Consider the following 25,865-nt stretch of genomic DNA (forward strand, 5'->3'; position numbering starts at 1 on the left):
CGTTCACTTCTCTGACTTGCCAGAGATGGCAAGAGACTTTGTGAACAAGCTAACTTAGGCTGAGCAATTTAAAATGTATAGATAATAGCGTCTTTTTGGAAAGGAAGTCTTGTGGGGTTTGCTTTTCCTCTTTTTTTGGCAATAATCTGGGCTAAATTATGCTCGGGGATGGATGGAATATTTGCTTTTAATTTCTGAGTTAAGCTATACCAGGGAATGGGTGGGATATTCATTATATACTTCTAACTTCTTTGTTTGACATAGAACATAGAATATTACAGTGCAGTACAGGTCCTTCGGCCCTCGATGTTGCACCAACCTGTGAAACCAATCCAAAGCCCATTTAACATACACAATTCCATTTTCATCCATATCCAATGATCATTTAAATGCCCTTAAGGTCCTGGGAACAGATGCAGTGGAGGCGGAGGAATTGGGAATAAGGGATGGCATTTTTACAGGAGGCGGGGTGGGAAAACTGTAGTCTCGATAGCTGTGGGAGTCAGTGGGCTTGTAGTAGATGTCTGCACCAAGTGTCATTACATACTGAGGTTCTACCTCTTCCCACCCTACCTCCTGTAAAAACGCCATCCCTTATTCCCAATTCCTCTGCCTCTGCCACATCTGTTCCCAGGATGACCAATTCACGTTACAAAATCCTAGATGGCCACCTATTTCCAAGATCGAAATTTCTCTTCCCACGCAGTTGACGATGCCCTTCAGTGCATCTCCTCCACTTCCAGCACCTCTACCCTTGAACACCACCTCTCCCAACCACTTCTCTGGTCCTCACCTTCCATCCCACCAACCTCCATATACATCACATCATCCTCCACCAGTTCTGCCACTACAAACAGACCCCACCACCAGAGATATATTTTCTTCCCCACCCCTATCAGTGTTCCGGAGAGACCATTCCCTCCACGACTCCCTCGTCAGATCCACCCCCTCCAACCCACCCCCCAACCAGCCCACATCCTGCTCCCAGCACCTTCCCTGGCCACAGCAGGAAGTACAAAACCTGTGCCCTCACCTTCCCCCTCACCCCCCGCCCAAGGCCCCAAAGGATCCTTCTACATCCGACAGAAATTTACGTGTACCTCCACAAAGGTCACCGACTGTATCCGTTGCATCCGATGTGGTCTCCTCTACATCGGGGAGACAGGACACCAACTTGTGGATCGTATCAGAAAACATCGCTGGCACACCCACACCAACCAACTCCCCCTCCCACTTTGCCGAGAATATGTAGATCCTGGGCCTCCTCCATCGCCAAACCATTCCCACCCGATGCCTGGAAGAAGAACGTCTCATATTCCGCCTTGGGACTCTGCAACCACATGGGATCAATGTGGATTTCACCAGTTTCCTTATTCCCCTCCCCCCCATATTATTCCAGTCCCAAGCCTCCAACTCAGCACCGCCCTCTTGATCTGTCCATCACCTTTCTCACCTATCTGCTCCACCCTCCTCTCTGAACTATCACCTTCATTTACCTGTCGCATTCTCAACTACTTTCCCCCCAGCCCCACCTCCCCTCCCATTTATTGCTCAGGCTCCCAGCCCACAAGTCTCATTCCTGATGAAGGGCTTATGCCCAAAATAGCGATTCTCCTGCTCCTTGGATGCTGCCTGACCTGCTGTGCTTTTCCAGCACCACACTCTCAACTCTGATCTCCAGCATCTGCAGTCCTCACTTTCTCCTTCCTTCCATCCCAGGTAACATCCTAGTAAATCTCCTCTGAACCCCTTCTAAAGCTTCCACATCCTTCCTATAATGCGGTGACCAGAACTGTGCACAATACTCCAAATGTGGACTCACCAGAGTTTTGGACAGTTGTAACATGACCTCGTGGTTCCGAAACTCAATCTCTCTACCAATACACGCCAACACACCATATGCCTTCTTAACAACCCTATCAACCTAGATGGCAGCTTCCAGAGCTCTATGTACATGAACACCGAGATCTCTCTGCACAACTACTCTACCAAGAAACTTACCATTAGCCCAGTGGTCTGCATTCCTGTTACTCCTTCCAAAGTGAATCACCTCACACCCTCAGCCCAGCTCTGCAGCTTATCTATGTCCCTCTATAACCTACAACATCCTTTGGCACTATCCACAATTCTACCGACCTTCGTGTCATCCGCAAATTTACTAACCCATCCTTTCACACCCTTATCCAGGTCGTTTATAAAAATGACAAATAGCAATGGACCCAAAACAGATCCTTGTGGTACACCACTAGTAACTAAACTCCAGGATGAGCATTTTCCATCAACCACCACTCTCTGTCTTCTTTCAGCTAGCCAATTTCTGATCCAAACTGCTAAATCACCCTCAATCCCATGCCTCTGTATTTTGAACCATGGGGAACCTTATCAAATGCCTTACATTGTTTACATTGTTATTCTGTTTTCTTTATTTTATGTTTTTGCTCGTGTTTGCAGTGTAGCTCCAGCAAGGAGGAGAGAAAATGGCTAGATGCCTATTCACGAGCAGTTGAAGCCTGGTTCTGGTATTCAAATGCCCTGATTGCTGTATTGGCAATGGGGCGGGAAGTTTGGATTGTGAGGGGGGCCCCCTTTGGCCGGGGAGTGAATTCCCCTATCCAGTGCCAGTGGCACTTTATACGTTGCTTTGTTTTTTTTGTTTTTTGTTGAATATAGTTTTTGATAGTTTTGTAGGTTTATTAACTGTAGTGGTTTTAGTTTGTGTAGTTTTTTTATGTTCTGTGGATTTTCTTTTACTATGGCTCAGTGATTTGTAATTCGAGTTCTTCCTCTCTGGAGACTAAATGCTACTACAGAAGATTATGGCTAATGACTTGTTTAAATGGTGTACCTGGAACATCAAGGGGAACCTGGAACATTCAAGAGGAAAAAGGTACACTTGAGTCTTAAAAAGGAAAAGGTGGATATTGCCTTATTGCAGGAGACGCATATGGATGGTCGGGAACATTTGAAATTACAGCAGGATGGGTTTGATCGGGTTTACTTTTCATCTTTTAATACCAGGAGTAGGGGAGCGGCCATACTGGTTAGGAGGAATCTCTCATCTAAGTTAGTTAAAGACACATATGGGAGGTTCGTAATCATTAAAGCTTTGTTAATGGAGAAAAATATGGTATTTTAAATGTCTACTGTCTTCCAGCCCATCCCCTTAAATTTCTGGTAGATGCGTTAATCTTGCATCTCGGCATATCTCCAAGGAATTCAGGGCATTCCTGGACATTAATTCAGGTTCAGCTAGTAGCCCATCTGTTCTCTGGGAATTGGCTAAAGCTTATGCCAGAGGGCTAGTTATTTCCTACTCTGCCAGTACGAGGTGGCAGAAGGGTGAGCAGCAATTGAAACATGGTTGAAGGCAGCCAAAAAGGTGTACTTTGACAGACCCTCGTTGGTTACAGAGGATCACAGTGCTTCGGTCTACATTGAACTCCATGCTCACGCAGACTGCAAAGAAAGAGCTTACTTTTGCAAAACAAAGGTTGTTTAAGCATGGTGACAAACTGGGCAAGTACTTAGTGTATCTTGCCAGAAAAAAAGTGCCCCTCAAGTCATTACGTTGATCAGGGAAGATACTGGAAACCTAACCTGTGATTGCAAAAAGGTTAATGTGGTATTTCATAGATTTTACTCCAAATTAGATCAGTCTGAAAGCTGTGAGGGTGGGCAGGCTAGGACGTAGTCGTTTTTTAAAAGTCTGGAGCTCCCAGTTGTAACCCCCGAACAACCTAGACTGGAACTGCCATAGTGTTAAGGGTTTAGATGGAGAGCAATTTGTTAAGTGTGTACAAGAAAATTTTCTGATTCAATATGTCGCTGTACCTACTAGAGAAGGTGCAAACCCTGACCTACTCTTGGAAAATAAGGCAGGGTAGGTGTATGAGGTGTCAGTGGGGGAGCACTTTGGGGCCAGCGACCATAATTCTATTTGTTTTAAAACAGTGTTGGAAAAGGGTAGACCAGATCTAAAAGTTGAAGTTCTAAATTGGAGAAAGGCCAATTTTGATGGTATTAGATAAGAACTTTCGAAAGCTGACCGGGGACAGATGTTCGCAGGTAAAGGGACGGCTGGAAAATGGGAAGGCTTCAGAAATGAGATAACGAGAATCAGAGGAAGGCTGGTAGGTATAGGGAATGCTGAATGACTAAAGAAATTGAGGGTTTGGTTCAGAAAAAGAAGGAAGCATATGTCAGATATAGACAGGATAGATCGAGTGAATCCTTAGAAGAGTATAACAGCAGTAGGAGCATACTTAAGAGGGAAATTAGGAGGGCATAGAGGGGACATGAGGTAGCTTTGGCAGATAGAATTAAGGAGAATCCAAAGGGGTTTTACAAATACATTAAAGGTAAAAGGGTAACCAGGGAGAGATTAGGGCCCCTCAAAGATCAGCAAGGCGGCCTTTGTGTGGAACCGCAGAAAATGGAGGAGATACTAAAAGAGTATTTTGCATCAGTATTTACTGTGGAAAAGGATATAGAAGACATAGACTGTAGGGAAATAGATAGTGACATCTTGCAAAATGTCCATATTAAGAGGAGGAAGTGCTGGATGTCTTGAAACGCATTAAGGTGGATAAATCACCAGGGCGTGATCAGGTGTACCATAGAACTCTGTGGGAAGCTAGGGAAGTAATTACTCTTGCTGAGATATTTGTATCATCAATAATCACAGATGAGGTGCCAGAAGATTGGAGGTTGGCTAACGTGGTGCCACTGTTTAAGAAGGGTGGTAAGGACAAGCCAGGGAACTATAGACTAGTAAGCCTGACCTCAGTGGTGGACAAGTTGTTGTAGAGAATCCTGAGGGACAGGATGTACATGTATTTGGAAAGGCAAGGACTGATTAGGGATAGTCAACATGGCTTAGTGCGTGGGAAATCATGTCTCACAAACTTGATTGAGTTTTTTGAAGAAGTAACAAAGAGGATTGATGAGGGCAGAGCAGTAGATGTGATCTATATGGACTTTGGTAAGGTGTTCGACAAGGTTCCCCATGGGAGACTGATTAGCAAGGTTAGATCTCACGGAATACAGGAAGAACTAGCTATTTGGATACAGAACTGGCTCAAAGGTAGAAGACAGAGGGTGGTGGTGGAGGGTTGTTTTTCAGACTGGAGGCCTGTGACCAGTGGAGTGCCCCAAGGATTGATGTTGGTCCTCTACATTTTGTCATTTATATAAATGATTTGGATGCGAGCATAAGAGGTACAATTAGTAAGTTTGCAGATTACACCAAAATTGGAGGTGTAGTGGACAGTGAAGAAGGTTATCTCAGATTACAACAGGATCTGGACCAGATGGGCCAATGGGCTGAAAAGTGGCAGATGGAGTTTAATTCAGATAAATGTGAGGTGCTGCATTTTGGGAAAGCAAATCTTAGCAGGACTTATACACTTATTGGTAAAGTCCTAGGGAGTGTTGCTGAACAAAGAGACCTTGGAGTGCAGGTTCATGGCTCCTTGAAAGTGGAGTCGCAGGTAGATAGGATAGTGAAGAAGGTGTTTGGTATGCTTTCCTTTATTGGTCAGAATAGTGAGTACAGTAGGTCATGTTGCGGCTCTACAGGACATTGGTTAGGCCACTGTTGGAATACTGCGTGCAATTCTGGTCTCCTTCCTATCGGAAAGATGTTGTGAAACTTGAAAGGGTTCAGAAAAGATTTACAGAGATGTTGCCAGGGTTGGAGGGGTTGAGCTATAGGGAGAGGCTGAACAGGCTGGGTCTGTTTTCCCTGGAGCGTCGGAGGCTGAGGGGTGACATTATAGCGGTTTATAAAATCATGAGAGGCATGGATAGGATAAATAGGCAAAGTCTTTTCCCTGGGGTGGGGGAGTCCAGAACGAGAGGGCATAGGTTTAATGTGAGAGGGCAAAGACATAAAAGAGACCTAAGGGGCAACTTTTTCACACAGAGCGTGGTATGTGTATGGAATGAGCTGTCACAGGAAGTGGTGGAGGCTGGTACAATTGCAACATTTAATGAAAGCCAAAACACCATATGCTTTCTTAACAACCTTGTCCACTTGGGTGGCAATTTTAAGGGATCTATGTACCTGCACACCAAGATCCCTCTGTTCCTCCACACTGCCAAGAATCCTGTCTTTAATCCTGTCCTCAACTTTCAAGTTCAACCTTCCAAAATGCATCACCTCGCAGCAGTGACCTTATCAGTCACGTTGCAGCCTACAACAGTCCTCTATACTGTCAACGACACCTCCAACCTTTGTGTCGTCTGCAAACTTACTAACTCATCCTTCAATCACCTCATCCAAGTCATTAATAAAAATTACAAAGAATAGAGGCCTAAGAACAGAGCCCTGTGGAACACCACTCACCACTGACTTCCAGGTAGAATATTTTCCTTCCACTACCACTCACAGTCTTCTGTTGACCAGCCAATTCTATATCCAGACAATTAAATTTCCCTGTATCCCATTCCTCCTGACCTTCTGAATGAGCCTACCATGGAGAGCCTTATCAAATGCCTTACTGAAGTGCATATACATAACATCCACCGCTCGACCCTCATCAACGTGTCTAGTAACATCCTCAAAGAACTCAATAAGATTTGTGAGGCATGACCTGCCCCTCACAAAGCCGTGCTGACTGCCTTTAATCAAGCCATGCTCTTCCAGATGGTCATAAATCCTATCCCTCAGAATCCTTTCTAACACCTTGCAGACGACAGACGTGAGACTGACTGGTCTGTAATTGCCGGGGATTTCCCTATTTCCTTTCTTGAAGAGAGGAATTACATTTGCCCCCTCCAGTCCTCTGGCACGACTCCGGTGGAGAGCGAGGATGCAAAGATCTTCGCAAGCGGCGACGCAATCACATTTCTCGCTTCCCAAAGCAGCCGAGGACAAATCTGGTCTGGCCCTAGCGACTTGTCAATCTTAATGTTTGTCAAAATTTTCAACACATCAGCTTCCTCAAACTCTATCTGTTCCAGTTCCATCAGTTGAAGTTCTAAATTGGAGGAAGACAAATTTTGATAGGATTAGGCAAGAACTTTCAAAAGCTGATTGAGGGCAGATGTTCGCAGGTCAAGGGACGGTTGAAAAATGGGAAGCCTTCAAAAATGAGATAACGAGAGTCCAGAGACAGTATATTTCTGTTAGGGTGAAAGGAAAGGCTGGTAGCTGTAGGGGATGCTCGATGACTGGAGAAATTGAGGGTTTGGTTAAGAAAAAGAAGGAAGCATGTGTCAGTTATAAAATCAACTAGGAGAAAGTGAGGACTACAGATGCTGGAGATCAGAGTCAAGAATGTGGTGCTAGAAAAGCACAGCAGGTCAGGCAGCATCCAACGAGCAGGAGAATCGATGTTTCGGGCAACAGCCCTTCATCAGAAATGTCAGGTATAGACAGGAGAAATCCAGTGAATCCTCAGAATGGTATAGAAGCAGTAGGAGTATACTTAAGAAGGAAATGAGGGAAAAGGGGGACATGAAATAGCTATGGCAAATAGAGTTAAGGAGAATCCAAAGGGAATTTATAAGTACCATAAGGTCAAAAGGGTAACTAAGGAGAGAAGAGGGCCCTTCATCAGGAATGAGGGTTGGGGTCAGGGCTGAGAGATAAATGGGAACTGGGTGCGGTTGGGAGGAGGTAGCTGGGAAAGCAACAGTGGATGAAGGTGAGGGAGAAGGTGATAGATGGGTCAGAGGGGGCTGTGATGGACGGGTCCGGAGGGCTGTGCCGAGTTGGAGGTTTGGGATAATGTGGTTTGGGGGAGGAGGGGCAGAGCATTGTGAATAGGAGTTGGGAGGTCATGTTGCAGTTGTCCAGGGCGTTGGTTCAGCCACTTTTGGAATATTCCGTGCAATTCTGGTCTCCTTCCTGTCAGAAGGATGTTGTGAAACTTGAAATGGTTCAGGAAAGATTTACAAGGATGTTGCCAGGGTTGGAGTGTTTGAGCTATAGGGAGAGGCTGAATAGGCTGAGGCTGTTTCCCTGGAGCGTCAGAGGCTGAGGGGTGACTTTATAGAGGTTTATAGAATCATGAGGGTCATAATTACGGTAAATAGACCAGGTCTTTTCCCTGGGGTGGGAGAGTCCAGAACTAGATGGAATAGGTTCAGGGTGAGAGAGGAAAGATATAAAAGGGACTTAAGGGGCTACTTTTTCAGGCAGAAGGTGATGCGTGTATGGAATGAGCTATCAGAGGAAGTGGTGGAGGCTGGTACAATTGCAACATTTAAAAGGCATTTGGATGAGAGTATGAATAGCAAGTATCTAGAGGGATATAGGCCAAGTGCTGGCAAATGGAACTAGATTAGGTTAATATAACTGGTTGTAATGGATGAGTTGGATTGAAGGGTCTGTTTCCATGCTGTACATGCTATGACTGTGCTATGACTCTAAAGCAACTAAGATAATTAAGAAAATTTAATTTAAAAACTGGCATTCAACATCAAAGGACATTCCAAAGTCTTGTCCAGCTATTGATAGTAAAAGAGTGGTAAAAGGAGAAGTAGGACCAACTACAGACCAAAAAAGGGAGCGGACATGGCTGAAGTGTTAAATTAACACTTTGCATCTGTCTTTAATAAGACATGTGCTATCCAGGCCATGGTGACACAGGAAGATTGTTGGTACTTAAATTTGACAAGATACCAGGACTGGAGGGGATGCATCTGAAGATTTTGAAGGAAGTGACAGTCACAATCCTTTAGTCTTCCCTAGAATTAGGGAAGGTGCTGGAGGACTGGAGAATGCAAATGTTAAGGATTTGTTTATGAAATTTGAAATGATAAGCCCACATTTACAGATCAGTCATTTTAACGTCAGAGGTAGGGAAAATTCTAGAAACAATTATTTGGATAGAATGAGTCGTCACATGGGATAAAATGGGTTGATCTGAAAGCGTCAGCATGGATTTCTAAAGGGAAATTTAACTAATTTGCTGATGCAAAATTGAAGACAGAGAGTAATAATAAATGAATATTTTTCCTGGCTGGAGCAAGTTTTGTTGTGGAGAGCCCGAGGTGTCAGTAATGGCACCCTTACGTTTCCTGAAATATACTAATGATATGGATCTAGGCAGGCAGGCAGGGGACAATTTCAAATTGTCATTACAGATGAGATGTAACTTGGATGATCTGAAAATTATGATGAGGATTGTGTGGAACTCCAAAAAGATATTGACAAGTTAGTGGAGTGAGCAGAAAGGTGTTAGATGGGGCTCAATGCAGAGAAACATGAGGTGCTGTATTTTGAATCTACAGTGCAGAAAGAGGTCATTCAGCCCATTGCTTCTTTACCAAGCCTGTGAAGAGAATTCCACTTGGACCCACCTTACCCCCACATTTACTGCGGCTAACCCACCTATTCTGCATATCCCTAGACAGCTGAGAAGATCATCAGGGTCTCTCTTCCCTCCATTACTGACATTTACACCACACACTGCATCCAAAAGGCTAACAGCATTGTGGAAGACCCCACGCAACCCTCACTCAAACTCTTCTCTCTTCTGTCAACCGGCAGAAGATACCAGTGTATTCAGTCTCTCATGGCCAGACTGTGCAATAGTTTCTTCCCCCTGGCCATCAGGCTACTTAACACTGTATGATCAGACTCTTTTCCATCTGAAATTCTTTACATGAAATTCTTTACATTGCTGCTAGAACAATGTCTATTAATTATCATTATTTTATTACACTGTAATTAGCGTGTTTTGCACTTTTTACGCACTTCATGCTGCTCTTAGAGTCATAGAGACATAGAGATGTACAACATGGAAACAGACCCTTTGGTCCAACCCGTCCATGCCGACCAGATATCCCAACCCAATCTAGTCCCACCTGCCAGCACGTGGCCAATATCCCTCCAAACCCTTCCTATTCATATACCCATCCAAATGCCTCTTAAATGTTACAATTGTACCAGCCTCCACCATATCCTCTGGCAGCTCATTCCATACACGTACCACCCTCTGCGTGAAAAACGTTGCCCCTTAGGTCTCTTTTATATCTTTCCCCTCTCACCCTAAACCTATGCTCTCTAGTTCTGGACTTCCCCACCCCAGGGAAAAGACTTTGCCTTTTTATCCTATCCATGCCCCTCATAATTTTGTAAACCTCTGTAAAGTCACCCTCAGCCTCTGACGCTCCAGGGAAAACAGCCCTAGCCTGTTCAGCCTCTCCCTGTAGCTCAGATCCTCCAACCATGGCAACATCCTTGTAAATCTTTTCTGAACCCTTTCAAATTTCTCAACATCTTTCCGATAGGAAGGAGACCAGAACTGCACGCAATATTCCAACAGTGGCCTAACCAATGTGCTGTACAGTCACAACATGACCTCCCAACTCCTGTACTCAATACTCTGACCAATAAAGGAAAGCATACCAAACACCTTCTTCACTATCCTATTTACCTGCGACTCCACTTTCAAGGAGCCATGAACCTGCACTCCAAGGTCTCTTTGTTCAGCAACACTCCCCAGGACCTTACCATTAAGTATATAAGTCCTGCTAAGATTTGCTTTCTCAAAATGCAGCACCTCGCATTTATCTGAATTAAACTCCATCTGCCACTCCTCAGCCCATTGGCCCATCTGGTCCAGATCCTGTTGTAATCTCAGGTAACCCTCTTCGCTGCCCACTACACCTCCAATTTTGCTGTCATCTGCAAACTTACTAACTGTACCTCTTATGCTCGCATCCAAATCATTTATGTAAATGACAAAAAGTAGAGGGCCCAGCATGATCCTTGTGGCACCCCACTGGTCACAGGCCTCCAGTCTGAAATACAAGCCTCCACCATCACCCTCTGTCTTCTACCTTTGAGCCAGTTCTATATCCAAATGGCTAGTTCTCCCTGTATTCAGTGAGATATAAACTTGCTAATCAGTCTCCCATGGGGAACCTTGTCGAACGCCTTACTGAAGTTCATATAGATCACATCTACTGCTCTGCTCTCATCAATCTTCTTTGTTACGTCTTCAGAAAACTCAATCAAGTTTGTGAGACATGATTTCCCACGCACAAAGCCATGTTGACTATCCCGAATCAGTCCTTGCCTTTCCAAAGACATATACATCCTGTTCCTCAGGATTCCCTCCAACAACTTGCCCACCACCGAGGTCAGGCTCACCGGTCTATAGTTCCCTGGCTTGTCTTTACTGCTTTGTATGATTGTGTAGTTTGTGCTGTCCATGCAGTACCTTGGTCCTGGAGGAACACTGTCTCATTTTTTTACTATATCAGTTGTATATGGTAGAAATGACAAATAAAAGCTACTCTACTCTTTACTCTACTCTAACTATGTTGCAACGTAGCACAAGTAATCCACCGAACCTGCACATCTTTGGACTGTTCAAGGAAACCAGATCATCCAGCAGAAACCCATGCAGACACAGGGGAGAAAGTGCAAACTCCACACAGTCACCGAAGACTGGAATCAAACCTGGGTCCCTGGCGCTATGAGGCGCTATGAGGCACCACTATGCAGCCCATATTTGGTAAGAAAAACATTGAAGGTCAATATAAAATAGAAGTCACAGTTCCAAATGTGAGCACAGGGACCTGCGTGTATATGTACACAGATAACTGAATGTAGCAGGACAGATTGAGAGAGCAATTAATAAAGCATACAGTTTTCTCAACTGTATTCACAGGAGCATAGACTACATGCACAATGAGATGCTGTTGAACATATACAAGACACCTGCTAGACATCAGCTGAAGTATTATGTACAGTCTGGGCACCACATTATAGGAAAGAAGTGAAGGCATTGGAGAGAGTGCAGAAGAGATTTACGAGAATGGTTCCAGGGTGGAAAAATTTCAGTGATGAAGATGGATTGAAGAAGATGAAACTGTTTTTGGGCAGAAGAAGGCTAACAGGTTTTCAAAATCATAAGTGGGCTGGATAGAATAGATAGGAAGAATCTGTTCCCTCTCATAAAAGGAATAAAAATCTCAGGGGACACAGGTTTATATGATTTCCAAAAAATAGCAAATGTGACGTGAGAAATATATTTTCATACAGCAAGTATGCCTGATGAAGGGCTTATGCCCGAAACATCGATTTTCCTGCTGCTCAGATGCTGCTTGGCCTGCTGAGCTTTTCCAGCACCATACTCGCGACTCTGATCTCCAGCATCTGCAGTCCTCACTTTCTCCATACAGCAAGTAGTTAGAGTACAGTGTGCATTGCCTGGAAGTGTTGTGAGGGAAAGCTCAATTGAGGCTTTCAAGGGGGTATTATTGGTTAATTATTTGGATAGAAGCAATATTCAAGGGAATGGGGAAAAAGTAAGTGATTGGTAGTTGGTAATGATGCTCAGTTGAATAGCTGATGCAAACAAGATGGGCTAAATGGCCTCATTCTACACTATAACATTTTTGTGACTGTGGGACATAATTTTAATTCTGGATCATAGTTAGGTGTTAGGAATACAGTACAGAGTACAGTAGCTTTTTTTCTACCATATACTACTGATACAGTAAAAACGACAGTCTTCCTCCAGTACCGAGGCACCAGTTTCTTTAAGAATAAAATAAATACTAAACTGACAATTTAATTGATAATAATAAACTGTCTAATAAATTGGTTATTTTGAAGTTCATTAAATAAACCTGGTAAACATATATTTTTGCTTGGATAGTACTACTAAAGAAAAGCAAGTGGTCATTTTAGAAATTAATGAACACATTCATGTTAATGGTGTAACAGGGGAGTAGAGGGACTTGAATATCGATACACTCCTCTCATTACTGTCATAACAACATCAGTATATAGGGCTGGTAAATATATTATTCTTTAAAATAAATTCTGCAACTCAAATCTCATCTTAATCCACACTACGAACTCTGGTTATTGGAAATCTTTCCCTGCACCATTAAATTAGAAAGAAGGGAAAGTGGCTGCAGCCTCATTCAAAGTGGAATTTGATTGTACATTATTACGTCTGCAATGTTGTTAGAATAGTATTCTAGAATTCCCTAAAAGAATTGTTAGTTTTGTCCATGAAAGTTCAACAGTTTGTCAGTGGCAACCACCAACTCACAAGGCAACTAAAAAATTGGCTATGAATGTGGGCTTGACAGTGTCAGTGATCATATAAACTGAGAAAGAAGGGTGTGGGGTCCATGACTTCACCCATAGGTGAGGAAGATCATTGATTACTGGTGAAAGTATTACTAAATTCTCAGGTGGAACAGGGAACTTGAGCTTACTACACTGCTTGGTTTATGTTTTAATTTTCTGTCCTTTAACCTAAACAGATTCTATTAGAACATTATCTCATAGGCTGACTGCAGATTTGGCAAAGCTAATAGAAAATGTATTGTTTTTGCCACAAAAAGATATCCACTCTCTTCTCATTTATCTCCTTTAATTAGTAGGCTTTTGGAAACATTTTACCTTCTTTCCTTTTTGTCAGTCGGTTTATTAATATCTCTAAAGATGTTCGACAAAATTCCATCAGTCCAGTCACGAGTGACAGGATCCAAGATTCCATACAGCTCAATCACACTGACAGCTTTTGAGTTCAGGGTATATAGTTTAGTCACCAATGATAATCTATAACACAAAGGGAAATCAAAATTAAAGAAACAAATAAATTTGTTTTTAAACTATTTAATGGAATATTTTCAACATTAAAACTTCAAAACCTGTAATCTGTGTTAAATATTGAAGATCTGAAAAATTGGGGATTCAGATTTCTCCGAGTACATATTCAGGGTATTGTCTTACTGTCTCCTCCTCTGCACACAGTACTGTATGAACCATACTGAATATTATGCTGAAAGCATCTCACCTCGTTTGAGCCTGGCAAAGTGTATTAATGACCACAGTCTTTCCACCTCCAGTGGGTCCAACCACCATAGTTGTGTGTCGTGTCATCATTGTCTCATACATCTGCACCACTTTATCCACCTAGACATGAGGAAATTTTCACTGTCAGATATGATGACATACATTTAAATTTTCAGCAATCAGAAATTATCGATTGTGTGCAAGGAAAGTACAGGTTCTCAAATGGTTTAAAAATTCAGAACCAACAGCTGCGGGAGTAGGAGCTCTGTAATGATCTATTCAGTCTGAACAAAATTAAATAATTGCTTAAACTGTCCCTTTTGGGACCGTGATAGATCTGGTGCGAGGTTGAGGTCAGAGGTGAGTACATGATGTTGTGAATATATAGTTCATGCTTCATGTGTGCTAGTATACAATTGTTACCTTCATATTTTATAATTATTGCAGTCATCAGGTTAGCACACTGACCAAATTTATATTTGCCAGGAATTGGTGTTTGGAGAGACTGTTAGGTCTGAAGGTTGATAAGTCCCCGAGGCCTGATGGTCTACATCCCAAGGTACTGAAGGAGGTGGCTCGAGAAATCATGGATGCGTTGGTGATTATTTTCCAGAGTTCGATAGATTCGGGATCAGTTCCTGCGGATTGGAGGGTGGCTAATGTTGTACCACTTTTTAAGAAAGGTGGGAGAGAGAAAGCAGGAAATTATAGACCAGTTAGTCTGACCTCAGTGGTGGGAAAGATGCTGGAGTCTATTATAAAGGATGAAATTACAACACATCTGGATAGTAGTAAAAGGATAAGTCAGAGACAGCATGGATTTATGAAGGGGAAATTATGCTTGACTAATCTTCTGGAATTTTTTGAGGATGTAACTCTGAAGATGGACAAGGGAGATCCAGTGGATGTAGTGTACCTGGACTTTGAGAAAGTTTTTGATAAAGTACCACATAGCAGGTTAGTGAGCAAAATTAGGGCGCATGATATTGGGGACAAAGTACTAACTTGGATTGAAAGTTGGTTGGCTGACAGGAAACAAAGAGTAGAGATAAACGGCGCCATTTTGGAATGGCAGGCAGTGACCAGTGGGGTACCGCAGGGATCAGTGCTGGGACCGCAGCTTTTTACAATATATATTAATGATACAGAAGATGGTATTAGTAATAACATTAGCAAATTTGCTGATGATATTAAGTTGGGTGACAGGGTGAAATGTGAGGAGGATGTTAGGAGATTACAGGGTGACCTGGACAGGTTAGGTGAGTGGTCAGATGCATGGTAGATGCAGTTTAATGTGGATAAATGTATGGTTATCCACTTTGGTGGCAAGAACAGGAAGGCAGATTACTACCTAAATGGAATCAATTTAGGTAAAGGGGCAGTACAAAGAGACCTGGGTGTTCTTGTACACCAGTCAATGAAGGTAAGCATGCAGGTACAGCAGGTAGTGAAGAAGGCTAATAGCATGCTGGCCTTCATAACAAGAGGGATTGAATTTTGAAGAAAATAGGTTTTTCTGCAGCTGTACAGGGCCCTGGTGAGACCACACCTGGAGTATTGGCCTCCAAATTTGAGGAAAGACATTCTGGCTATTGAGGGAGTGCAGCGTAGGTTCACGAGGTCAATTCCTGGAATGGTGGGACTACCTTACGCTGAAACACTGGAGCGACTGGGCTTGTATACCCTTGAGTTTAGAAGACTGAGAGGGGATCTGATTGAGACATATAAGATTATTAAAGGATTGGACACTCTGGAGGCAGGAAACATGTTTCCGCTGATGCATGAGCGCTGAACCAGAGGACACAACCTAAAAATACGGGGTAGACCATTTAGGACAGAGATGAGGAGAAACTTCTTCACCCAGAGATTGGTGGCTGTGTGGAATGCTCTGCCCAGAAGGCAGTGGAGGCTCAGTCTCTGGATTCATTTAAGAAAGAGTTGGATAGAGCTCTCAAGGATAGTGGAATCAAGGGTTATGGAGATAAGGCAAGAACAGGATACTGATTAAGGATGATCAGCCATGATCATATTGAATGGTGGTGCAGGCTCGAAGGGCAGAATGGCCTACTCCTGCACCTATTGTCTATTATCTATTGTCTTTATGGCAGGAACTGCTGTTGTTTTGCTGTCTAGTTTCCATCCAGGTGGGGTGGAAAGGTTATTGATATTTGTCCTGCACTGCTAAGCATTCCTCAAGTCATCTAAGACTGCCCGGGTGTCAACTTCAGACCAGGCTGGCAGGGTCTGGTGTCAAGGCCTCCTCTGCACCACCTTGTCCACCAGGACCTCCAGGACCCTGCCCATAAAGCAAGGTGCCATTTTTGCAGGGATTCCAGGATATTCCAGAGTACGTCTGCCTATGTTGGGTGGCAGAATCAGGCAGGCATCGGAATAACAGAGTGCCATAGTGGCCTGTTACCTTGTTAATGAGGTGAGTTTGGAATAATAACTGTTGGAATATTGTGTGCAATTCTGATCTCCTTCCTAACAGGAAGATGTGATGAAACTTGAAAGGGTTAAGAACAGATTTACAAGGATGTTGCCAGGGTTGGAGGATTTGAGCTATAGGAGAGGTGGAACAGGCTAGGACTGTTTTCCCTGGAGGAGGCTGAGGGGTAACCTTATAGAGGTTTATAAAATCATGAGGGGCATGGATAGGATAAATAGGCAAAGTATTTTCCCTGCGGTCAGGGAGTCCAGAACTAGAGGGCATAGGTTTAGGGTGAGAGGGTAAAGACATAAAAGAGACCTAAGGAGCAATGTATTTCAAGCAGAGGATGGTACGTATATGGAATGACCTGCCAGAGGAAGTGGTGGAGGAGGCTAGTACAATTTCTGCATTTAAGAGGCATTTGGATGGGTATATGAATAGGAAGGGTTTGGAGGGATATGGGCTGGGTGCTGGCAGGTGGGACTAGATTGAGTTGTGATATCTAGTTGGCATGGACAAGTTGGACCAAAAGGTCTGTTTCCATGCTGTACATCTCTAATAGCATGAGAAAATTTAGTTGGCCTCATAGAGAGAAACACAGTGAAAATAACACATCTGATTTTTCATAGGTTCAGCCCGTTTTCTTAGCTCCCATCTGATTCTTTTGCAAATTAACATAAATCTGTTCTCTGGTCACTACTTAGAGTCACAGAGTCATACAGCACGGAAACAGATCCTTCAGTCCAACCAGTCCATGCCGAATGTAATCACAAACTAAACTAGTTCCACCTGCCTGCACTTGGCCCATAACCCGCCAAATGTTTCTTATTCATATACTTATTAAACATTGTAACTGTACCCAGATTCACCATTTTCTCTGGAAGTTCATTCTACACACGAACCACTCCGAAGAGTAACCCACCCAGACCCATTTCTCTACTACTCTACATTTACCCCAGACTGATGACCTAACCTACACATCCGTATGGGCAATATAGCATGGCCAATTCACCTAACCTGAACATCTTTGGATTTTGGGAGGAAACCCCTACAGACACAGGGAGAATGTGCAAACTCCACACAGACAGCCCACGGCAGGAACCAAACCTTGGTCCCTGGCACTGTGAGGCAACAGTACTAACCAATGAGCCACCGTGCCAGCCTGTTTCTCCTCTCACCTTCAAAATATGCTCCCTGGTCTTGAAATCCCCCAATCTAGGGAAAAGACACCTGTCATTCACCTTGTCTATACCCCTCATTATTTTATAAACCTCCATAAGATCACTCCTCAACCTCCTTCGCTCTAGTGAAAAATGTTCCAGCCTATCCAGCCTCTTCCTATATCTCAAACCCTCCATTCCTGTCAACATCCTGGTAAATCTCATTTGACCCTGTCCAGCTTAATAATATCCTTCCTCTAAGAGTGAGATCAGAACTGGACACAGTACTCCAGAAGTGGCCTCACCAATGTCCTGTACATCCCCAACATAATGTACAAGTTCCTACATTCAAAGTTCTGAGCAATGAATGCAAGCATGCTAAATGTTTTCTTAAGATTAATCGTAATCTTCTTAATCTACCTATGTGATACAAACTTCAAAGAATTACGCACCTGAACTCCTAGGTCTCTCTATTCTACAAAACTACTTTTAATTGCATAAGTGCTGTTTTTGTTTTACCAAAACGTAAGACCTTGCATTTATCCATATTAGACTCCATCTGTTACTCTTCAGCCTATTGACCCAATTGACCAAGATCTCTTTGTAATCTTGGATAACTGGTAAAAATTATTTGAACTAATAAAAACCTTTACCTGTATTGGCAGGACGATATAATGGTTTTCTGCCAGAACCTGCTCTACTGCATCATTGAAATCTGGATAACGAACACGAGGGCAGTCAAGGCCGGGAAATAAGTCAGAGATCAGTCCCAAGAACAGGGGAACATCCTCGAAGACAAACTTTGGAAGATTCATGTCTCTCAAAGCCCTCATCAATACCACATCCTAGTAAATCAAATTAAGTAAAATATTTAAGTTTATGATATAATTTCAGACATGTTCAACACAAACTGCAGCACAGCCAAAAGTCTTGAGAAACATTAAAAATTGACAAATTTTGGCTTGTACCTAAGACATCTCCAAGTTATAAACATGTTAATTTGGAATTATGCTTTATCACTAATCTAATGTTAAAATTATATCCTACCGCATTTCAATAACTGGTTTGTCAATCCCTTCACTCGCATGGTTGATGGAGTGGTGCACAGTTCATTCAAGCATGGGAGCAATTGCATAATTGTATCATGGAGTTAATTAATAGGGACTGTCCTATAAACCTTGCTTTGGGCCTAACATCATTTCCCATCTCTAGTGAAGAAAGATTTACATCAATTTGATTTTGATTTGATTTATTATTGGACACAGATACAATGAAGAGTATTGTTTTTCATGCTATACAGACAACTTATACCTTATATAAGTATATCAGGGTAAGAGAACAGAATTTACAATAGAATGTTCAGCGCTGGGACCCCAGGTGTTCACAATATACATCAACGATTTGAACGAAGGAATTGAATGCCATATCTCCAAATTTACAGATGGCAAGAAGCTGGGTGGCAGTGTGTGCTGTGAGGAGGATGCTAAGAGGCTGCAGGGTGACTTGGACATGCTGGCTGAGTGGGCAAATACTTATCAATAAAATATAATGCGGATAAATGTGTGGTTATCCACTTTGGTTGCAAAACCAGGAAGGCAGATTATTATCTGAACGGTGGCAGTTTAGGACAAGGTGAGATAAAACGAGCCCTTCGTGTCATGGTGGAACAGTCGCTGAAGGTTGGCATGTAGGTGCAGCAAGCAGTGGGGAAAACTAATGGCATGCTGGCCTTCATAGTGAGAGGATTTGAATACAGGCATAGGGATGTCTTGCTGCAGTTATACAGGGCCTTGGTGAGACCACAGCTTGAGTCTTGTGTGCAGTTTTGGCCTCCTCGTCTGCAGAAGAACATTGCTGCTATTGAGTGAGTCCAGTGAAGGTTCACCAGACTGATTCCTGGGATGGCAGGACTGACATGAGGAAAGACTGGATCGACTGAGCTTGTACTGACTGGAATTTAGAAGAATGATGGGGGCGGAGGGGTTCTTATAGAAATATATAAAATCCTGATGGGACTGGACAGACTAGATGTGGGGAAGTCCAGAACAAGGGATCACAGTCTAAGAATAAGGGGTAGACCATTCAGGACTGAGATATGGAAGAATTTCTTCACTCAGAGAGTTGGGAACCTGTGGAATTCTCTCCCACAGGAAGCTGTTGGGCAGTTCATTAGACATATTCAAGAGGGAGCTCATTGTGGCCTTTACGGCTAAAGGGATCAATGGGTATGAAGAGAGGGTGGGATGGGATGCTGAGAATGCATGATCAGATTGAATGATGGTGCAGGCCTAAATGGCCAAATAGCCTTCTCATGCACCCATTTTCTATGTTAGAATAGAATGTGGAATATAGTGTTATAGTGACAGAAAAGGTGTAGAAATAGATCAACTGTAATATATGAAAGGTCCATTCCTAAGTTGATAACAGTAGGGAAGAAGCAGTCCTTAAATCTGTTGGTACATGATGTCAACCTTTTTTTATTCATTTGTGGGATGTGGGCATCACTGGTTGATCAGCATTTATTAAACATCCTTAGTTGCCCTTTAGAAAGAGGTGGTGAGCTGCCTTCAGGCACTGCTGCAGTCCACCTGCTGTTTGTTGACCCACAATGCACTAAGGGAGGGAATTCCAGGACTTTGGCTGAGTAAGAATGAAGGATATATTCCAAATTAGGATACGGAGTGGCTTAGAGGGGAACTTGCATGAGGGTGGCATTCCATGTATCCGCTACCCTTGTCCTTCGGGTTTGGAAGGTGCTGTCTGAAGATCTTTGGTGAATTTCTGCACTGTATCTTGTAGATACACACTGTTTCCACACTGTAGGGGAATCTATGAGATAGTACACACTGCTGCTACCGAGCATTGGTGGTGGAGAGAGTGGATGCTTGTGGGTATAGTGCCAATCAAGTGGGCTGATTTGTCCTGGGTGGTGTCAAGTTTCTTGAGTGATGTTGAAGCTCCACTCATTCAGGTAAGTGGGGAGTATTCCATCACAGTCCTAACTTGTGCCTTGTAGATGGTGGACAGGCTTTGGGGAATCAGGAGGTGAGTTACTTGCTGTATTCCTAGCCTCTGACCTGCTCTTGTAGCCGCTGTGAATGTGATGAGTTCAGTTGTGTTTCTGGTCAATGTTATCTCCCAGGATGTTGATAGTGGGAGATTCAGTGATGGTAATATCATTGAATGCCCAAGAGATTGTTTCTTTTGGGTGATGGTAATAGCCTGGCATATGTGTGGCACAATACTTGCCACTTGTCAGCCCAAGCCTGGGAATTGTTCAGTTTTTTTGCATTTGAACATGGACTGCTTCAGTATCTGAGGACTGAATGGTACTGAACATTGTGCAATCGTTGGTGATTATCCCCACTTCTGACCTTATGATGGAAGGGAGGTCATTAATGAAGCAGCTGGAGATGGTTGGGCCTAGGACACTACCCTGAGGAACTCCTATGAAGAGGGTCTGGAGCTTGAGATGATTGACCTCCAAAAAGCACAACTATCTTTCTATATGCCAGGTATGACTCCAACCACTGGAAAATTTGTCCCCGATACACATTGATTCAAGTTTTGTTAGGACTCCTTGATGCCACACTCAATCAAATGCAGCCTTGATGTCATTTGTATTTTCTGCCCAATGGAAGAGGGTGAAAGAGAGTATAATCAGGATGGGGAGTGTCTTTGATTATGTTTGGCTGCTTTTCCAAGGCAGTGGGAATTATAAACAAAGTAAATGAAAGGAAGTACTGAAAACAAAATGCTGGAGATCACAGCAGGTCAGGTAGAATCTAGAGAAATTACTAGAGAAAGATTAGGTCCAATCAGGGATAGTAATGGGAAGTTGTGCATGGAGTCTGAGGAGATAGGGGAAGCATTAAATGAACACTTTTCATCAGTATTCACACTGGGAAAAGACAATGTTGTTGAGTAGAATACTGAGATACAGGCGAGTAGACTTGACAGAACTGAGGTTCACACGGAAGAGGTGTTAGCAGTTCTGGAAAATGTGAAAATAGAAAGGTCTCCTGGACCAGATGGAATGTATCCTAAGATTCTCCGGGAAGCCAGGGAGGAAATTCCACAGCCTTTCACTTTGATCTTTATGTCATCATTGTCTACAGGAATAGTGCTAGAAGATGGGAGGATAACAAATATTGTCCCCTTGTTCAAGAAAGGGAGTAGAGACAACACTGGTAATTATAGACCGGTAAACCTTACTTTGGTTGTGGATAAAGTGTTGGAAAAGGTTATAAGAAATAGGATTTATAAACATCTAGAGAGGAATAAGTTGATTAGGGATAGTCAACACGGTTTTGTGAAGGGTAAGTCGTGCCTCACAAACCTTATTGAGTTCTTTGAGATGGTGACCAAACAGGTGGATGAGGGTAAAGTGGTTGATGTGGTGTAGAGGGATTTCAGTGAGGCATTTGATAAGATTCTCCATGGTAGACTATTGCATAAAATACGGAGGCATGTGATTGAGGGTGATTTAGCAGTTTGGATCAGAAATTGGTTAGCTGCAAAAAGACAGAGGATGGTGGTTGATTGGAAATGTTCAACGTGGAGATCAGTTACCAATAGTGTACTGCAAGGATCTGTTTTGGGGCCATTGCTGTTTGTCATTTTTATAAATGACCTGTATGAGGGCGTAGAAGGATAGATCAGTACATTTGCAGATGACACTAAGGCTGGTGGAGTTGTGGATAGTGCCGAAGGATGTTGCAGATGACAGAGGGACATAGATAAGCTGCAGAGCTGGGCTGAAAGGTGGCAAATGGAGTTTAATGCGGAAAAGTGAAAGGTGATTCACTTTGGAAGGAGCAACAGTAAAGCAGACTACTAGGCTAATGGTAAGATTTTTGGTAGAGTAGATGAGCAGAGAGATCCATGTACATAGATCTTTGAAAGTTGCTACCCAGGCTGATAGGATTGCTAAAAAGTCATATGGTGTGTTAGCTTTTATTGGTAGAGGGATTGAGTTTCAGAGCCACGAGGTCATGGTGCAGCTATACAAAATTCTGGTGCAGCCGCACTTAGAGTATTGTATACAGTTCTGGTCACCACATTACAGGAAGGATGTGGAAGCTTTGGAAAGAGTTCAGAGGAGATTTACTAGGATTTTTCTTGGCATGGAGGTAAGGTCTTATGAGGAAAGGTTGAGGGACTTGAGCCTGTTTTCGTTAGACAGAAGATTGAAAGGTGACTTAATTTAGACATATAAGATAATCAGAGGGTTAGATAGGGTGGACAGTGAGAGCCTTTGTCCTCAGTTGGTGCTGGCTAGCACGAAGGGACATAGCTTTAAGTTGAGGGGTAACAGATATAGGACAGATGTCAGAAGTAGTTTCTTTAATCAGAGAGTAGTAGGGGCATGGAACGCACTGCCTGCAACAGTAGTAGACTCGTCAACTTTAAGGGCATTTAAATGGTCATTGGATAAACATATGGATGAAATTGGAATAGTGTAGGTTAGATGGGCTTCAGATTGGTACCACAGGTTGGTGCAACATCGAGGGCCAAAGGGCCTATACTGCACTGTAATATTCCATGTTAATCAATGGAGAGAACGAGCTAATGTTTTGCATCTAGGTGACTCTTCATAAGCGCTGATGTAAAATATGGAGGAGACAGCATTTATGTAATAGTGCTGTGCGGACGCTTGGAGTGCTGGGGGAGAAAGGGTGTTGATAGTGCAGATTAAGTGATCGGAATGTGAAAATAGCAGAACATGATTCCTGCCAATTATGCAACTTACATAATTACTGAATTAATAAATTACTAAATTACTAAACAAATTACTAAATATATTAATAAATTACTTAATTACTAAATTCAGTTATTTCTGCTCAGTGGTCTTCATAGAAATAGACAGATTTCCTTAAAAGTCTGAAGTTTCACTAGGATCCATGAGCAAAGGGAAGCCGCTCTTTCTTACTCAGATTGCTTTCAGCCCCATCTCTGTCATAAGTTCTTCTGGATTTCTGCAGTTACACGTGAGCTACTCAGCTGTAAAACCAATCACTCATGAAGTCATAGAGTCATAGAGATATACAACATGGAAACAGACCCGTCGGTCCAACCTGTCCATGCCGACCAGATATCCCAACCCAATCTAGTCCCACCTGCCAGCACCCGGTCCATATCCCTCCAAACCCTTCCTATTCATATACCCATCCAAATGCCTCTTAAATGTTGCAATTGTACCAGCCCTCACCACATCCTCTGGCAGCTCATTCCATACACGTACCACTCTCTGCATGAAAAAGTTGCCCCTTCGGTCTCTTTTATATCTTTCCCCTCTCACCCTAAACCTATGCCCTCTAGTTCTGGACTCCCTGACCGCAGGGAAAAGACTTTGCCTATTTATCCTATCCATGCCCCTCATAATTTTGTAAACCTCTGTAAGGTCACCCCTCAGCCTCCGACGCTCCAGGGAAAACAGCCCCAGCCTGTTCAGCCTCTCCCTGTAGATCAAATCCTCCAACCTTGGCAACATCCTTGTAAATCTTTTCTGAACCTTTTCAAGTTTCACAACATCTTTCCAATAGGAAGGAGACCAGAATTGCATGCAATATTCCAACACTGGCGTAACCAATGTCCTGTACAGCCGCAACATGACATTCCAACTCCTGTACTCAATACTCTGACCAATAAAGGAAAGCATACCAAATGCCTTCTTCACGATCCTATCTACCTACGACTCCACTTTCAAGGATACATGAACCTGCACTCCAAGGTTTCTTTGTTCAGCAACACTCCCTAGTACCTTAACATTAAGTGTATAAGTCTGCTAAGATTTGCTTTCCCAAAATGCAGCACCTCGCATTTATCTGAATTAAACTCCATCTGCCACTTCTCAGCCCATTGGCCCATCTGGTCAAGATTCTGTTGTAATCTGAGGTAGCCCTCTTCGCTGCCCACTACACCTCCAATGTTGCTGTCGTCTGCAAACTTACTAACTGTACCTCTTATGCTTGCATCCAAATCATTTATGTAAATGACAAAAAGTAGAGGACCCAGCACTGATCCTTGTGGCACTCTACTGGTCACAGGCCTCCAGTCTAAAAAACAACCCTCCACCACCACCCTCTGGCTTCTACCTTTGAGCCACTACTATATCCAAATGGCTAGTTCTCCCTGTATTCCATGAGATCTAATCTTGCTCATCAAATGGTGCTAGGATTTAGAGGGACTAATTGTCCCTCTGGAGACTACCTGTAGTCAACCACCTAAGTAGATCTGGGAGTTTTTCTCTTTCCTTCTGCCATTCATCCTGACTTTAATATGTTTCTTTTGCCACTGTAAGAATTGCACTGGTTCCAGTTGATGGAATATGTCTATGTTGTAACACACAACATAACGGCTACATGGAAAGGTTAGATGGACCAGTTAGTATTTTTCTGCCTTTGTTCATGTCACTATGTACCAAGAATTATGGTTTTACCAATAGTGTATTTACTATGCCTCAGAATAAAGTATTTTAACTCCAAGACATCTCTGAATGGACCTTACATTAGATTGGCTTTATATTAATAACTTTATACCATCTGGAGATCCTTTTCCCACTTTAGCTCAGGAATTGGATATTTTTCATCTTTAGATGTCTACAATAACTTTGCCCAATGAATTAATTAATTCACTCATTAATCTGTTTAAATTTTACTTCTCCTTGATACCTTGTTATTAATAAAGATTATGACTTGGCCATACCTTGATGGAAATCTACAGAGGAACCTCGATTATCCGAAGGGAATATTTTGTTCGTTAATCGAATGCTGGATCAAATGCTGGATAACATTGTTAACCAAACATTAGAACATGGTGATCTTGTTTGGATAATCCGAAATTTGGTTAATCGAATGCTGGATAATCGAAGTTCCTCTGTAGTTACTTTCCCCAAATAGAGCTAATTCCTTCAATTTTCACTTGTTTTCTGTTGCAAAGCTAGTTTCCTATCCAACTAAACATCTTCCTACTGATGCCACAAGATTTACAGAGATTCTTTACCTCATTTATATCAGGCGATCCTCTCTTCAATTCCCCAGCCATGACAAGTACAGACTTGAGAGCTCGAAGTCCAAAGTCGTAATGATGTTGTTTAGAAAGCTGCTCTTTTCCCAGTTTGTAAAGTACAGTCATCTTCTTTGCAAGTATCTACATTAAAGAGAAACAACACAAAATATTTAAAAATGGAATTACATAAGATTATTCTCAGTAAGAATAAATAAAGGAAATGTTTTATTAACTGGCACATTGGAACCGGGGGTGTGCCATGTGTTATGAAGGTGTAAGGGGTACTGTAACTTTAAGAGTTGAAGGACTTAGAGAATAACACAGATTACTGGAAAATTTAACCATTATTTTTAAATTATGCCCAAGATACTAAACTCCAATCAAGTTTGAATTTGGTATTTTGACAATATTAAAACCATTGAAACGTTCTGATGCTTTGGGTACAAGACCGGGAAAAATTGAACAGTTGGAGGAGAACTGCCAAGCC

General features: G+C 42.7%; 1 protein-coding gene across 2 annotated transcripts in view; it reads right to left on the bottom strand.

The window, feature by feature from the left end:
* The window catches only part of dnah10 (dynein axonemal heavy chain 10), a 380,504-nt gene that overhangs the window by 200,138 nt on the left and 154,501 nt on the right, over window positions 1-25,865 (bottom strand). For both annotated transcript variants that reach the window (XM_087999811.1, XM_087999812.1), the window contains exons 36-39: window positions 25,373-25,519; window positions 18,022-18,213; window positions 13,779-13,897; window positions 13,382-13,540 (exon numbers count right to left, since the gene is read on the bottom strand). In XM_087999811.1, coding sequence (XP_087855937.1) covers window positions 13,382-13,540; window positions 13,779-13,897; window positions 18,022-18,213; window positions 25,373-25,519 — 617 coding nt within the window. The remainder of the gene's footprint in view (window positions 1-13,381; window positions 13,541-13,778; window positions 13,898-18,021; window positions 18,214-25,372; window positions 25,520-25,865) is intronic.

Source organism: Chiloscyllium plagiosum, unplaced genomic scaffold (genome assembly GCF_037043375.1).
Source record: "Chiloscyllium plagiosum isolate Xiang-an unplaced genomic scaffold, Cpla_swu_hap1 HiC_scaffold_24, whole genome shotgun sequence".
Classification (NCBI taxonomy): Eukaryota; Metazoa; Chordata; class Chondrichthyes; order Orectolobiformes; family Hemiscylliidae; genus Chiloscyllium; species Chiloscyllium plagiosum.